The following is a 17,331-nucleotide window of genomic DNA, read 5'->3' as shown; positions in this document are numbered from 1 at the left end:
CTCTGGTGGTGGCCTCATCTCACAACGTGGAATTCTATGCATTATTGCTAAGGATGGTCATTTCCCCAAGTCACTCAGTAATGTGCTAAATGTCACAGCTCCACTAGGAGGGATCCACCTCTTCAGAATTATGTGGAAATTCTCTCCTCATAACCCCAAGTGAAGCCCTCTAAGGCCACGGCTCTGGAGAGAAAGCTAGGAAGTGACTTCACCACTGGCCAGTTACAACAGGAGCCACCCCAGCGCTGTGAAGATTGCTGTGCCCAGCCCTGGAGGAAAGTAGGGGTGAGGCTGGCTCCTCCACTGGGCCCTGAGGTGCAGACCAGAATGTCGCCCCCAGCTCGCCCTCTCCCGGGAGCCAAGTCGCTGACCTGCGTAGGGCAGGGCCCCTAGAGGAGGCAGCCACAGCCCTGACAGCCTGGAGCAGCCCTGCTGGAGCCTTCAGGGCCCTTTCTGCACACTCCCCCAGATGGGGCAGGGCCGAGCGCCTGCACCCCAACTGGCTATGGGGAAGGCTGGTTCTCCCACTAGAACCAGTATAACCACCAGCAAGAACTGGTCCTGGCCATTCAAGTATATCGCCGGAGAGCTCTCTAGAGGGACGAAACAGGCGACCCTTTGTAGGAGGAGAGTGAACTGACATGCACAGAACACAGGGTATGGGCCTTTCCACTCGTGCCTCTCTCAGCGCCCCCTTAGCCTGGTGAGAATAAAGTAACAGGCAGACACGGAGGCCTGTACAGGGCTGGGGACACACCCTGACTCACAGGTCCCTGACCACCACCCCCTCCAGTCCATCACACAGGACAAGTCTCACTTCCACAGGGCTCCTCTGAGCCACCCACAGCCCTTACTTCCACACAGCGAGGGCCCAAATACTGAGGAGCAGATGTCCATCCATCTGTCCTTACCATATGTGTGCTAGAAGGTTCTGGGTGAGGCCCGAGTGCATGAAGATCTCCTTCACCTCCTGGCCACTCACATAGCCGTCCAGGTCCAGGTCGGTCTTCAGGAATATCTCCTCAAATCGCATCTTGTCGGCCACCGGCACCACCCAGTTCACTATTGGCTGAAAGAGTTTTTTAAAAGTTACTCCTCAAGCTTTTCGTCACTTACAAATACACACTATTAAAGTGCTTTCAGGGCCGGCCCCGTGGCTTGGTGGTTGGGTGCGCGCGCTCCACTGCTGGCGATCCGGGTTCGGATCCCGGGCGCGCACCGACGCGCTGCTTCTCCGGCCATGCTGAGGCCGCGTCCCACATACAGCAACTAGAAGGATGTGCAGCTATGGCACACAACTATCTACTGGGGCTTTGGGGGGAAAAGTAAATAAATAAAATCTTTAAAAAAAAAAAAAATAAATAAAGTGCTTTCAGGCACATTTTAGCAGAAAACCCTCCTCACAACTCCATGAGCTGAAAGGGCAGACAGGATCCCCACTCTGTAAGTGGGGAAACTGAGGCTGAGAGAGGTTAATGCCAAGTCAGTCAATCTCGCACAGCGGCCAGTCTGTGCCTCCCTCCACCCCATCACAGCACCCCAATCTCCTTGTGCTAGGAGGGAGATAAAGACCCAGCAGGTCCGTCCACCAAAACCCTTCCATCCCCACCACCTGGGGCATGAAGGGAAGCCAGTGATCTCCTTCCAGGAGGGGCTTCAAGTGGACCAGACAAGACCCTCCTGACCGCCCATTTTGGAAGGACTGTGTCCTGAGAACCAGCCCGGCTCCCGTGCCAGCCAGCCTGCCTTCCTGGTCTTTCGTCTTCTGCCTGCAAACACTTCTCTGCAGCTGCCAGCAGTGTTCTCGATGCCCACAGTTCCAGGATTCTGTACTCCACCTTTCTTTGTCCTGGCCCCACTCTGTGACACAGCAGCCCCACTGTGAGGTCTCTGCGCACACACGACACTGACAGGCAGTGAATGAGACTGATGTGAAAACGGCATCTGCAGGATGGGCAGGCGCTCAGGGCCCCCTCATGCTGATGGGGAGCCCAGGCCTCTGATGAGCACGCCCACCACTCATGAGGGGCCCACCACCCACAAAAGTGCTGCTCTGGCAGACTGAGCTGAGATCCCAGCACAGTGCGACTCCGGCACCTGCTGCTCATGTGACCTCACACCACTTGCTCAAGTTGACTTAAGAAAGGCAGATGCCCTCAGGGGTCCACCCACCAGGACCTGCACACCTCCTAATTCAGAGGCATCGAGGCCCCTCGGGCACTTGGGGGCAGGCCCCTTTGACTGCTAATTCTGGATGTGTCACCTCTGACCTTTGGCACTCTCACTGAACCAAGTTCCACGGCATCTCTGCTCCTTATTCTAGAGACATTTTTCCTCATTTGCTTCTTCTGAACAGGTCTCCCTCATTATCCAAGTCCAGCAGGATCCTGAGGGGAGCACCAGGAAGCCAGAAAGTGAGTCTGGGAAGCAGGGACACCACATTACCCAGATCTTGCCAGGTCCAGGGTTTCAGATAGGGAGTAGAATGATTTAGTACAGCAAGGAATTTATCACAAAATTTACCAAAATCTATGGACCAAATTCAAACAGCAGGGGCTCAGGCAGCAAGAGTTCAGATAGTGAGAAAGACCTGTGTTTTACTTGTTGTGTTATGGGAACTTTGTAGGGAGACATAGAGACGCCCATAAATGAATCTAATGAAGAAGAGGCTGGCTGTCTTTTTTTTTTTTTTTTTTTAATTTTTTGTTTATTGCAGAAGGCTGGCTGTCTTTACATCAAGTGACCAGAGCAGGGGCTGGCCCCGTGGCTTAGCGGTTAAGTGCGCATGCTCCACTGCTGGCGGCCTGGGTTCGGATCCCGGGCGCGCACCGACACACCGCTTCTCCGGCCATGCTGAGGCCACGTCCCACATACAGCAACTAGAAGGATGCGTAGCTATGACATACAACTATCTACTGGGGCTTTGGGGGGAAAAAAAATACATAAAAATTAAAAAAAAAAAAAGTGACCGGAGCAAACTGCACCTCAGATGCCAAGAATCCCACGGAAGTGGCAGCAGTGGGTCAGGCAGGCTAGGCTGACAGGGAGATGGGTTTTTGCATCCCACTGGTCCAAAAAAATCACAACTCTGGGACAAGAGTCCTAACATTCACTGCATGAACAGAATGAACTTGCTGCCTGATTTCTGAGGTCTCAGGCTATGCTGGCAGCAAGACCCCATCACCTACGTGGCTACAAATCCAATACAGGACAGCCTTCTCCTCAAAGCTGGGTCTCCCGGAAAGGGCTGGCTTTAAGGCCGGCTCAGCAACCATAGAACCCGAGTGAATGGGAACAGACCGAGGATGGTAAGGGGCTCCACCCCACAGCTGGCCGGGAGGGCAGGACCGGGGGCCCCAGGCCGGGCATCACTGGCCTAGAGATGACGAAAGTGGGGGAGGGGAAAGCATGGTGACTGTGGGTCTCGGAAATGCCTGTTCTCAGGTCTGTGATCCCACCAGCTGCCCCTACTCCTGGGGAAGGGGACGCACCCTCCACTCCCTCCCTCCCCACTTCTGACTCCCACAGCAACCAGGGTAAAGTTGGTCTAGTCAGGAGTGCTCCAGGATCTGGGGAGAGCCAGCAGATTACCAGAGAGGGGTTATGAGGCTAGTCAACCTTCAGCAGTCAGCAACTTCAGCCCCACATGCTTCCTCGTCGGTAAAGCAGACCACCACTAACCTGACCTGTGGTACTTAATAAGAACCCTTGGCAAGAAGTTTGCAGATTCAAGGTGCTGGGTTGCATTGAACAACAACAGCTCGTGCAGGTCTAAGTGACGGGCCTCGGCCCACTCTCTGACCCCACCCCACTATCCCCTGGCTCACCCTTGCCCCCACCTTAGAACACATCGAGTGCTCCCACTTGAGAGTCTTGGCACAGGCTAGTCCTCTGATGGCTTCTTGTCATTCAGGTCTCAGCTCAGAAGGCCTTCTAGCGGGCACTGTCTGCAGACGCACGGCCCCTCCTCACCCCAGCACTTCCAGGCCAAGCCCTGCTCCTGTTCCGCTTTCCCGTGGCTATCTGACCTTCCTTGGTTTATCGACGTGCTTATCGTCTGTCTCCCCACAGCAGACAGGGGCCTGTCTCAGGTCACTGCAGCAGCCCCAGGAGGGACTGGGCATGGCTGGTGAGCTGGTGAAGATGTCCGGGCTGGGCCATCTGGACGCTGGGTTTCTTTACACACAGCCACGTAAAACTCACCAACCAGAGGTTAACTCCCGTCAGCCATGCCTCTCCACCTGGCAAGGACAGTGACGGGAGCTGCCTATGCACCTGCGACCAAGCTGCCTCGACACTCTCTGAGCTCTTTTTCACTCTAGGGTCTGATGCCGTGTTCTACGAGCTCCTTAAAAATGAGCCCCCCAAGTCGAATGCTTAACTTTACAAATACATCAATGAGCAAGAGAAATCATCATCTGATCATGCCTTTCTCATTTTCATCATTCATATTCTGACGGTGTGTGGTGGTGCTGGCTGGCCTTCTTCTTGTCACAATTCATTGCTTTGCCTTTGAAACCACACACGAGGCAGATGGCGAAGCATGATTCCAGTTGTAACTCACGTTCATGTTCTTGCATGTTTCTGACAATCTCAGAGGTGCCCTTTTATAAAGAACCCACTGCGATGCTGCATTTGCCAGACAAGAAACGTCTTTTTCGATATATAAGATGCTGCCATGTGGAGAGTTGGAGCCCCCATGAGTCTTCCTGACATGAGATGGATGCCTCCCTCACTCACTTGATCTTTCAACACATATTTAATGAGCATCAAAGTACCAGAGATTGTTCTAGACCCTGAGATTATAACCAACAACTAACTCTGCTCTCATGAAGCTGACAGGAGGGGTGGAGGGTGGGGCAGCGAGAGACGATACATAATTAACCATCTAACAGGCCAGGCATGGGAAATCTAGAATAATACAGGGCAGAGGGAGAACGGCTGGGTAGGCAGGGCCCGCGGTGTGCTGGGTGTTGAGTACAGTCATACCAGGCTCCCCTGATGAGGTGCCCTGCAAGCAGAGGCCTCATAAAATTAGGTGCTACAGTGCCATCTAGGGATGCGACCTCCCAGCAGAGGGACTGTCTGAGGCAGGAGAGGCAGAGAAATGAGGAGAGAGCCCAGAGGCAGGAAGGTGCTGGGTGTGTTTGAGGAGGGGTGGTATTTACAGGCAAGTGAATGAGAAAGTTAATTCTGAATCCCTGTTGCTACAGAATGAAAACTTGTGTCCCCCCAAATTCATACGATGAAACCCTAACCCCCAACGTGACAGTATTAGGAGGTGGGACCTTTGGGAGATAATTAGGTCATGAAGGCAGAGACCTCATAAATGAGATTAGTGCCCTTATAAAAGGGACCCCAGAGAGCTTCCTTGCCCCTTCCACCCTGTGAGGACACAGTGAGCACATGCCATCTGTGACCCAGGAGGAGAGCTCTCCCCAGACACCAAACCTGCTGGTGCCTTGATCTTGGACTTCCAGCCTCCAGAACTGTGAGAAATAAATGTCTGTTGTTTATAAGCCACCCAGTCTATGGTATTCTGTTATAGCAGCTCGAACAGACTAAGATACTTGCTATAAAATTTTTAATTTAATCACAAACTTTACCTTTTTTGGCTCACAAATTACTTTCTCCCAAGAAACATGCTGCTGGGACTCTACACGTGGAAACAGCTGCTCTGAGAGGTGGCCACATACAGAGGGGCCTGTACCTGTGTTTGCTTGACACCGTGCTTGGGGGACAAGCTTCCCGTGCTGTTCAGGCTGCTGACACTGCCGTGGGACGGCGTGGAGCGGAGGCTGTCTTTCGGCGGAGGGCTGGCGGGCAGGACGGGCACGGCACCCGGGAACACTGTCTTCTTTCTCTTGGAGGGGGGGATGAGGGACGGGGGCAGGGTGGAGGGCACGGGCTCCTTCTCAAGAGCTCGGTACACCAAATGCATCGCCTGTGGGTGAAAAGAGAATCACATTCAGGCGGCAAGGCCCCGGCGGAGGGCAGGCAGAGGGCAGCCTTTTCAGGGCCCGCACTGATGTGACAAACACTGCTCTTTTTGAGGTTGCTTCCAAGTGGCTTTTCTGATGAGCCACGCTTCCAATGCATAATTTTCCCAGATATTTATTTACTCACACGAGACTGAAAGGAGTACAAAAGGAATTCTACTATGCCAGACTCCACACATGTGCCCTCCCCACACAGGAGGGCCACTAGCTCCAGGGCTGACGACTTAGAAAGCACTGGAACTTGGAAGTCTAAAGACACCACCAGAGCTGCAGGTACTTCAGGATATTCCGGAGACACAGAAAACTATGAGAACGGGCGTGCCTCTCCTAGGACGGGCAGCACTCCTCTCCAAAGCAGGCAGGGAAGAGAAACCTTGTCTAAAACAAGGATTTAAAAGTCTGTTTTAGGGCCGGCCCCGTGGCTTAGCGGTTAAGTGCGCGCGCTCCGCTCCTGGCGGCCCAGGTTCAGATCCCGGGCGCGCACCAACGCACCGCTTCTCCGGCCATGCTGAGGCCGCGTCCCACATACAGCAACTAGAAGGATGTGCAGCTATGACATACAGCTATCTACTGGGGCTTTGGGGGGGGGAATAAATAAATAAAATCTTTAAAAAATAAAATAAAATAAAAAAATAAAAGTCTGTTTTAAAATGTAACAAAAGCAAACCAAAATTACAAACCTTTCCACTTCAAAATATTCCTTAAATTGCTGTTTGCAGAGAGAACAGATGGTTAACATAGGTAAAATTTACGGGCTCTTAAAAACTCTACAAAATATTAGACACAGCTAGTGATGAAAAGAAACAGAAAATGACACAATTCTAAGAGCCATTTATAGAAGAATACAAATCTTGGCTGAAATGATGAGAAATGATAAAAACAAAACAAAAACAGAAACTTGGGGCTCGTAAGGCTGTGAGAAGAGAGGTATATTCCTGGGTTCACCCCAGGCCAATCACCCCATTCCTGGGGACCACCCCAGAGCAGCGCAATGACACAGACACCTTAAGTCAAGTGCAGTCAAAAGAAATGTAACAAATAAATAATGAGGTATTGTGGAGAGGGGGAGTTAGTGTTTAACTGGGATAGAGTTTCAGTTTTGCAAGATGAACAAGTCCTGGAGGTAGATGGTGTAGACGGCTGCACAACAATGTGATTGTACTTAATGCCACTGAACTGTCCACTTAACAGTGACGGTGGTTAATTGTATGCCGTGTATATTTTACCATAATAAAAACATAAATAATATACAACCAGTAAAAACAACAGGATGATCAAGAAGCATGGAAAATGCTCAAAGTAAAAAGGCAGAACAGAGTTGACGTGTGTGGGGAAAAAATACATACAACTGGCCGGCCCTGTGGCTTAGCGGTTAAGTGCGTGTGCTCTGCTACTGGCAGCCCGGGTTCTGCGCACTGACGCACCGCTTCTCCGGCCATGCTGAGGCTGCATTCCACATACAGCAACTAGAAGGATGTGCAACTATGACATACAATTTACTGGGGCTTTGGGGGGGAAAAAAAATGGAGGAGGATTGGCAATAGATGTTAGCTCAGAGCCGGTCTTCTTCAGCAAAAAGAGAAGGATTAGCAGGGATGTTAGCTCAGGGCTGATCTTCCTCACACACACAAAAAAAATATATATATATACACAACTGAGTACTGTTGGGTATAAAGGAGTATGAGGAAAATTGTAAGAGAAATTTATAATTTCCTTGGAAAATGGTTTAAATTTAACTTAGAAGTTTAAAACCTCAAAGGCTTTACACACATATTATAGTAAGATAAGAAGAAGCTTCAATTCATGTGTATCTTGTGAAGTCACATTTTAAAGATGTTAAAATTCTTAGAACAGAAGATGTATCTTAGGGATATTGTTGTATTTCATCATTTTTCTATTACTTAGAATTCCCAAATAATTCACAGACTTTTTTTTGTTTTGGTTGAACTTAATTACTATTTATTAAGGTGTTGTCTTTAACTACAAGGGACTACTTTATTCTACTTGGAGATTTAATGGAATGAGGTGGTGAAGAAATCCCATAAATGGGAGAGAAAAGTCAAAGATGTGAGTAAGGTGGAGGGAGGCGAGGAGGAACAGAATGACATGGGCCCCAGGTGAGGAGGGCAGGCACCAGGGGCGGGGGGCGAGGGGGGCCCAGCCCACCGGGAGGCTGAAGAGGCAGGTGGAAAGCTGCAGGGGTATGGAGGGAGGGCAGCTGCATGGGCAGGTGGCCCATTGAACACACAGACCCACAGCTGGCAGTAAAGGCAAAGCAGGTGGGAGTGCCAGGGCTCTGGCACAGACAGCAGCAGATGTGCAAGCAGAGGCCAGTGTGCTGCAGCACCTAGTGGGCACATCCACACCTACACCTACTTCCCAGCTCTGTCTGCTTAGAGGGCCTGGATGTAGTAGCACCCCAGAGGCACTGAGCACCCCAGCACCCAGATCCTGGCTTCTAACACCATTCTCCACTACAAGGAACTGGGGCTCCCTGAACAAATGGCTGACGATGAGGCTGAGGCAGGAAAGGGACAGAGGGAGGCAGGAGCAGCTTTTTGTGCCAAAAGGAAGCAAGTGCTCAGAGAACAATGCGATGTGACAAAGGACAAAGGAGCCAGCTGGGAGGAGCTCCCACTGGGCAAAATAAATCCCACCAGTAAAGCATTAGAAACCGTGGAAGGGAAGACGCATTTATGAGTTTACTCTGAATGAACAAATTCCTGACTGTAAAAGGCCACCTAGAAAATGTGTGAGGAATGCCAGAATTAGAAGACTGCCAGCTAGCAACGACCATAATCCTAACTGATTCAGGTGAAACTCCTGGGCAGGTCCGAGAACTAGCAGGTGAGTCAGGGGGGTAACAGGGTGTTTAGTCTCCAAGTGTCTCCCATAAGACTGACGAAGCACAAGGGAAGAGAGTAACTCAGCAGGGAGAAACTCGAAGCCTCCACCCTGACCATGATCAAGGTGGACACTGTGGTAATGACACAGAGTAAGATATCACAAGTCCTGTTGATGTCTTGTGCCCCAAGAAAAGGGCCCATCACCTTGGTGAAGACCTGCCCCATGAAAGCACACAGCCTGGGTCATCATGAGGAAAGAGCAGACAACCCAGCACCAAGGGCCCTGCGCGCTTCAGGATGCCCATGTGGCCATGAGACACGAAGACAGATGGAGGAGCTGCTCCAGATCAGAGGACACAAAAGAGACAGGCTATGGAACATAACACATGAGGCTGGAACTTCTTTTGCTACAAAGGATGTTTTGGGGACAACTGGCAAAATCTGTATATCCCTAGATTAGATAATAGACAATGTAATAATAGATAGAGTAACGTGTAAGATACAAGATCTGACATACCATAATAGATACTAGAATAAATTAGGTGATGTCAATGTTCATTTCCTTGATTTTGAAACAGAGAGTGGTAACGTAAGAGAATTCCCTGGTTTGGGGAAACATACACTCAAGTATTACAGGATGAAGAGGGATGGTGTCTGCAACTTACTCTGAAATGGTTCAAAGGAAAAATTCCTGTGTGTGTATACATACACACATGTGGAGGGAGAGGGAGGGAGGGAGGGAAGGAGGAGAAAGATGAGGCAAACTAGTAAAATAACAATTCTGGGGAATCTGAGCGAAAGGTATTCAAAAGAACTCTCTATACTATTGCAACTTTTCTTTAAATCCAAGCTATATCAAAATAAACACTTGAAAAATTAAAGAAAAGAAGAAAAAAAATGAATCCAGAAACTCCCACATGAGCTGCACATTTCCTTCCTCAACAGAGTGGGAAAAGAGACTCCCGGCAGGAACCTACCACAGCAAACTCATCTCTGTCCAGGTGCCCGTCCTTGTCGATGTCACTAAGGTCCCAGACCTGCAAGGCAAACAGCAGCAAGGCTTACTGGGGGGTACCAAGGCTTCCTGGGGGCGTACCAAGGCTTGCTGGGGGGGGGGGTACTGAGGCTTACTGGGGGATACCAAGGCTTCCTGGGGGGATACTGAGGCTTACTAGGGGGTATCAAGGCTTCCTGGGGGGTACTGAGGCTTACTGGGGGAGTTCCAAGGCTTCCTGGAGGGATACCGAGGCTTCCTGGGGAAGGTACCGAGGCTTACTGGGGGGATACTGAGGCTTACTGGGGGGATACCAAGGCTTACTGGGGGGGTAGGGCCCATAGGCAGCAAGCGTACCAGCCAGAACTCTAGATTCTGAGGGCTCAGTGCATAGCAGGGTTAAGAAGAGGCGATCAAAATGCATTTAAGAACCAGTGTGTGAGTTTTCTGAAAAACCATCTTGTGATGAAGTACTGTCAATTCCAAGATCCTTTCCGCCATATTATGTTCGTTTTCTCTAACAAATGATTGTGGTTATAATCATGTCCACCCCGATTTTTAGATGGTTTGGTTTTGGTGCAGGTGTTCCTCTGAACAGAAGCCCCAACACACACACACACACACACACACACACACACACACAAAGCACAAATCTAGCCCTCGCCCCCATTCCCACTGGGCAGGGCCGTGGGCACACATTCGAACAGGTCTGTGGGGTTGTGTCTCCTCTCCCGTCAGTGGATGCTGAGGCAGGTGCCATGGAATGGGCTAGGCCCACCAGCACCCTGAAGACCAGCTAGGCGGATATGGGTTTCTAGGCCGGATCAAAGGCCATGTGCTGGATTTCCTAAAGCACAATCAGGCGCTGGCTTCCTGACCCAGGTTAGCCCTCCCAGACCGCCAGGTCTGACTTGGACAATGCTGGGCACAGTGCCAGTGCCCAGAGCTAAGCAGACGCCTGGGGTCCATCCATGAGGCTTCATGCACTGGTACCTGCCCCCTGATCAACCACTAGCAACTTCAGCCCAGGGACGCTTCTCACCTGTGGGTCCTCCTTTCCACCCCTGCTGCTATGTCCTTGGCTTGGGCCTCTCCAGCACTCCAGAGACCAGAGCCTCCAGCTGACCTCTCTGCCTCTAGTCCTGTCCCCAGGGTAACCACAGAGCTGGCTCTAGAATGCACTCTGACCCTGCCACACCAATGGCATCCAGTCTCTGCCCCTCAGCCTGGCACATGGAGTCCCCTGTGCCCATGGTGGGCCCCCGCACCCCAGCCCAGCCTCCTGGGACTCCAACTTGACTTCTGGGGACCCCAAACTGTTCACAGTCCCCCCAAGCATATGGATGCCCTTTTAAAGGTGTGTGGCATTGGCCTGAGTGCTTTATGCCTGTGGTCTCAATTTTGGAAGCAGAGGCTCAGGAAGAGTAACTTTCCCAAAGATATGGCACATATGCGGGAGAGCTAGGACTGGAACAGCTTCCTGGCCCCACAGTCCTCCCCTGCCCAGGGCTTCCCCCCTCAGCACCACTGACATTTGGGGGCTGGATCATTCTCTGTGGTGGGGAGTCCTGTGCGTGGTAGGATGTTGTGCAGCACCCCTGGCCTCCAGCCACCTGATATCAATAGCACCCGACCCAGGTGGGACAGCCAAAAACGTCTCCAGGTGTTGCTCAACATCCCTTGGGGCGGAACTGCCCAGTGAGAATGCCAAGCCTATCCAGCATGCCAGGGTGCCTCTGCCCATGCTGTCATGTGCATGGCCTTCTCGACCCATCGTCTACCACCCATCTCTTTACTCAGGAGAACATAACCTGGGCACCTGCTCCAGGAGGCTTTCCCTGACTGCCCTGTACCTCTTTGCTCAGGCAGGTCAAGCACCTCCCCTCTACCACTGTCCTCACCAGGCAGAACCGTGATGATCAAGGAGGGGTGGAGGGTGCCAGGGAAGAGTGAGGGCTCTGCGAACCACAGACCTCCTTCTCTTTCGGTGCAACCCGGGGCGACTTACTGGACACTCTGAAGGCCCCGTTTCCTCACCATCCGTAACAGGGTGGTTACAAGTACTCAATGACTTCATTCATGCCAAGTGCTAGAACACGGCCTGGCACATACTAAGCCCTCAATAGGTAAATATCAGCATCTTAACCATTATTTATTTATTTAACCTCCTGGACTGTATCTAATTTCATCCCCATCTTCCCAGCGCTTGGCACAAGACCTGGCCCAAAGCAGGCTCTGAAAAATGCTTGCTGAATGACTGAATGGATGCATGATGCTTGGGTCCATGGGTGCACGAATGAATGAGTATATGCATAGACGCATGCATGCACGGTTGGACGGGTGCACAGATGCATGCATGCACAAATGGATGGGTGCAGGGATGCACACGCGCACAGATGGAAGGGTGCACGGATGCAGGGGTGCACAGATGGACGGGTGCATGGATAATGGATGCATGCATGCACAGATACACTGGGTGCACAGAGGGGTTGGTGGGTGGAGGGAGGAGGGGAGGAGAGAGGGGCAGATGAGAAGTGAGCCCTGTGCCACAAGACCTGGAGCAGGTCAGAAGATTTGCAGAACACGCCCTTCCTAGCCGCAGCTCCCTTCTAATAAAGCACATTCCATCACTGTGGGTCTCTCTGTCTTGCCCGTAATTTGGCACTACAAGAGTCCGCCATTATCATATCCAACAGTCAGGTACTTGGCAAGGACGCCAAGTAAAGGCACACACCACACGGGAACGGGTCACCTCATCCTGCTGCAATTAAAACTCACACCTCATTGGGGCCGGCCCGGTGGTGCAAGCAGTTAAGTGTGCGCGCTCCGCTGCAGCAGCCCAGGGTTCGCCGGTTCGGATCCCGGGCGCACACTGACGCACTGCTTGGCAAGCCATGCTGTGGCGGCGTCCCACATAAAGTGGAGGAAGACGGACACGGACGTTAGCCCAGGGCCAGTCTTCCTCAGCAAAAAAAGAGGAGGATTGGCAAATGTTAGCACAGGGCTGATCTCCTCACAAAAATAAAAATAAAAAATAATAAAACTCACACCTCATGAAGACTGCTGGTGATCAGCGTGGGTCCCCATCACAGGGCTCTGTCTACACCACACCACAGCCAAGAGGAGGACACAGGGATTTGAGAGATCCCCTTTCTTAGCTGCCTCACTTCAAAACAAAGTTTCTAGTTGGGCTTGAACTGGGTCCAATCAAATGGGGCAGTGTCTGCAAGTGATATTTAAACAGAAACGTAACGAGGTGAACCCACAGGGGCAGAAACTTGCCCCATTCCCCAAGGTTCCCCCAAAAGTCAGGAGCTAGATGAGAGGTGGCGCCCGCAGGGGCCTAGGGCAGCAGGGCCCACATTCAGTCCACCCACTCTGGGCCCATGCCTGCTGAGTGGCAGCAATCCCGTCCAGACAGACAACACTCATCCCCTGAGTCAGAGTAGGGAACCCAGCATGGAAACGGCCGTGCGGAAGTGGGCTTTGTGCACAGAGCCAACACATGAGGCCATAATGCAAACCTCAGTAGAGGGAACACAGTCTGGAATAGAAAGCCTTATCTAAAAACTTGTATTTAACAGGAACAAAACTGAGGTTTGTTTTTTTTTAAAAAAAAAAAAGAGAATGTGTAAAATTTTTTCTAAACTTGGAGGAGAATTTAAAGTACCCTTACCTTAAGCTCACAGGCAGAAAAAAAGTAATTAAAATAAAAAATTAATAAGGAGATATAGACACATGCTCCCATACTTCTTCCCAACAACACAGTAGAGGGGGAAATACCAGGTCTGGGTTCGAGTCCTGGCTCTGCCCGTCCTTGGGCCCTAGGCAGCGAGTTCACTTCCAAGGCTGCCTCCCAACGTGTGCAATGGGCCCACACCAGCACCTTTCCCCAGGCTGGGGAGCAGCTGCAAGCCACACCCCAGGAGGCCCTGAGCGAGCCTGACTGCAGCAAGTGCTCCATCCATGCTGGCTCTTCCAAAGACCCTGAGGGTGGGTACACGGCCATGTGTCAAGCCTCGTAAGGGTCTGTGGGGAGCCAGCCTGGGGCCAACTGAACTCAGCAGCAGTGCAGGATGTGAAGGAACCACTTACCCTGCCCAGGACATCAAGAGGCAGCTTTGAGTTCATGAGCACTGGCTTGACTTTGTCTCCGGAGAGCAGGCCATTAATGGGTAGGAGGCTTTCAAAAATCCCGTCAAATTTTGCCTTTTCTTCCACCTGGTTGGAAGGAAACAGCCTGAGTGAGTAAGAAAGTGTGCCTGTGAGAGAGTCCAAAATGAGCTCTGAGCTAAGGCTGAATGCAAACGGGCGAGGATGCCCCCACTGGCCTCGCCTCAGAGCACAGGACAGTCTCATAGCTCCCCTAGAGTGAACTTACGCCTCCGAGGAAACTGCTCTCTGACCACTATGGATTTGGTGGCCAGGGTCAACGGGAGACAGAAGACCTGGCCTTGGGCCAGGGAGACAAAGATCACTCTACCTACCTGCTAGGAGCTGACTAGGACGAGAAAGGCAAAAGCGTGAACAGATTTTAGTTCTTTAAAATGAAGAAGTAAATCTGGATATCAATCTACAGAACTAAAAGAACTAAAAACCCAAATATAAAAGTAAAGCAAAGACTCAACTAACTATCCAAATCAACTTTAAGCCTAAGAAGTCCTCTGTGTCTCACAGTCAAAATACAAATAATAAAAGCTCCTCACGAATAGAGTAAGGTCTGGGCAGGACTTAAAATGCAGAGTAGCAGCAACTGCTGTTCTGGATTCTGAAATGCAGGCAGCGTGCAGAGGGGGCCATCAGTGAGGAGGGTCTGGGCAGGGCCCTCCTGTCTGCCCTCCTACACAAAGAAAGCCCGCAGCGAGTGGAACCGGGGACAGCAGAGCTCTCACTGCCTGCCCTGACCACGGGCTGCAGCCACAGGGATGCGAAGAAAACACCTCCAACAAGTGTCTATCAGCAGAAGAACAGACAAGCACAATGCAGACATCCACACACCGGAACGTTACTCAGCCCTAAAGACAAAAGAAGCTCTGACACCCGCTACAACGTGGATGAACCGTGAGGATGTTATGCTACAATAAATAAGCCAGACACAACAGGACACATACTGTGCGACCCCACTTATACGGGGTCGCTAGAGGAATCCAATTCACAGCACCAGAAAGTAGGATGGTGGGTCCCAGGGGCCGGGGCAGGGCGAGGGGGAATGAGTGTTTAATGGGACAGAGTTTCAGTTTAGGACGATGAACAAGATCTGGAGGTGGATGGTGGGGATGGCTGCACACCAATGTGAATGTACCTAATGCCACTGAATTGGACACTTACAAATGGGTAAGATGGTGAACTTTATGTTACATGTATTTTACCACAATTAAGAAGACAAAAAACAAGCAGACGCTGCCCACATAAGCAGCTGTGAGCACTGAGAAGACAGACGTGCTGTGTCTGCCCTGAGTGTCTGGGACCCCCCCGACCCCGTCCCTCAGACTCGCTTCTAGGTGCTTCCAGAAGCCCAGGAACGTTCACAACAGAAAAGAGCCTGTGGCACTTTGGGTTTGTCATTGTTTCTCTGAATGGAATGCCGAGTCTCTTGAAAACAGTCGGCCCCATCATGGCATCACTCCTGCCCCTGACTCCCCTCTGCAAAGCCTCATGGGCTCCTCAGCCACCAGCCCTTCTTGTGAGGCCTCAACACGGCCCCTGCCAGAAAGGGCTGGAACGGTTCAAGGAATAAGATCTCTCTGGCACTGTTTCTCACAACAAAGCAGCTCTTTTTCAAAGTAGGCGTTGTACAACTGGACTACAGAGAAAGAAATCCTTAGGTACTATGATCTCCACTGGCAAACTGCGTCTCCTCGGTCACATGATGCCTCCTCCTGCCCTGTCCCTGCATAGACCTTCCCCACCCAAACACTTCCAAGGAGGGAACAGCCCAACTGCATAAAAACAGGGCAAAAGCACTCGATTGGGGGGGGGGCTTATTTTATAGAAAGACTGTTATTAATATTAGTATTTAAGCCAAATAAAAGTAAGGAAATGCAACAATCTCCCACAACAAGTGTGTTCCCTTTAGGAGTAATTCCGCACTTATTAGAAGACACTACTCATTCCTTAATTTCTAGAATCAGTAACACAGCTTTACAGGCACAATATCCCCTGTCTTAAAAACAACACTAAGAGCTGAGAGAAGCTTTTCAAAACGCAATGAGAGCATCAGAAAGGAAAGAAGTATAACATGTAAACTGGCTGGAAATAAGAGAGAGAGCTACAAAGACATGCTGGAAGTCTTCAACCCTGAAAGTTCTCACAATTTCCCCTTCTATCCTGATTAACCAACCCAAGCAGCAAAACCCACGGAACGTGACCTAGAAATGCAATAGAATTTTAAGAACCCGACTCCTGAAACTTAGCTAACTGCCTTAGCAGGCAACATCTAATTACAGTAAAAGGCCATAGCTGTTTCAAGACTTGAATTTGACCAAGTATTTCATCCAAATTCTGCAGCACTCACTCTGAAACAGAATAGATACAATCGTCCTATATCATATATGGCTAAAACAATTACTTGTGCAGGGCAGCCAAGGGGCACCATCCCCGGTCACTTACCCTCACAGCCCAATGGGCCTCTGCGGAAGGTGGCGTGACCATCAAAGGGCTGCTGGTGTCATGCTGAGAAGAAAGAGGAACATTCCACTGTGGTGGCACAGGGTTAAATCACAGGGAGTTGTGTTTATTGGAAGGATACACATTTCAAAGTGCTTTCAAAACGGGAAGATCTCAAAAAGTTAAACACAGAATTATCATATGACCCAGCAATTCCACTCCTAGGTATGCACTCAAAAGAAGTGAAAACACGTGTGCAAACAAATCTTTGTACATGAATTATTATGCCCACCAACAGATGAATGGATACACAAAATGGGGTAGACCATATAATGCATTCTTATTCAGCACTGAAAAGGAATGAAGCACTGACACATGCCACAATGTGGATGAGCCTTGAAAACATCACGCTGAGTGAAAGAAACCAGATGTACGATTCTATGAAATGTCCAGAACAGGCAAATCCGTACAGACAGAAAGTAGATTAGTGGCTGCAGGGGCTGACAGATGGGTAAATGGGGAGTGATTACTTAACATGTACAGGATTTCCTTTTGGGGTGATGAAAATGTTCTGGAACTAGATAGAGGTGATGGTTGCACGATATTGTTCATTGCACTAAATGCCACTGAACTGTTCATTTTAAAATGGTTAATTTTAGGCTATGTAAATTTATCACCTCAATAAAAAAAGGGGGAGACAGAAAACATGAAGAGATAGACTGATAGGTGGAAGGTAATAGAAAAACATAAACTTGAAGGAGTTTGACACTTACAAATTTAGGTGGTGGCATGTTCAAATTCAGATTGCTCAAGGTAACTTCGTGACCACTCTGTGCACAGGCCACTAGTCTCAGTGCAACATAGAAACCCTGCAAATCCAAAACAA

At 50.4% G+C, this 17,331-nt stretch overlaps 1 protein-coding gene across 12 annotated transcripts in view; it reads right to left on the bottom strand.

Moving 5' to 3' along the window:
• EPS15L1 (epidermal growth factor receptor pathway substrate 15 like 1) overlaps positions 1–17,331 on the bottom strand; it is a 96,849-nt gene that overhangs the window by 56,428 nt on the left and 23,090 nt on the right. For 9 of the 12 annotated variants that reach the window (XR_015555148.1, XR_015555147.1, XR_015555149.1 and 6 more), the window contains exons 5-10: positions 17,219–17,314; positions 16,449–16,535; positions 13,935–14,060; positions 9,823–9,882; positions 5,711–5,944; positions 912–1,069 (exon numbers count right to left, since the gene is read on the bottom strand). Coding sequence is in view for 9 of the 12 variants with exons in the window: in XM_087443652.1 (XP_087299778.1) it covers positions 912–1,069; positions 5,711–5,944; positions 9,823–9,882; positions 13,935–14,060; positions 16,449–16,535; positions 17,219–17,314 (761 nt within the window). In the remaining 3 variants the exon portion in view is untranslated. The remainder of the gene's footprint in view (positions 1–911; positions 1,070–5,710; positions 5,945–9,822; positions 9,883–13,934; positions 14,061–16,448; positions 16,536–17,218; positions 17,315–17,331) is intronic. The other 3 variants (XM_087443653.1, XM_087443655.1, XM_087443660.1) reach the window with 1 other exon arrangement.

The sequence above is a fragment of the Ceratotherium simum genome, chromosome 18 (genome assembly GCF_057802395.1).
Source record: "Ceratotherium simum simum isolate JZ-2026a chromosome 18, ASM5780239v1, whole genome shotgun sequence".
In the NCBI taxonomy this organism is placed as follows: Eukaryota; Metazoa; Chordata; class Mammalia; order Perissodactyla; family Rhinocerotidae; genus Ceratotherium; species Ceratotherium simum.
This window is presented reverse-complemented; position numbering and strand designations above follow the sequence as displayed.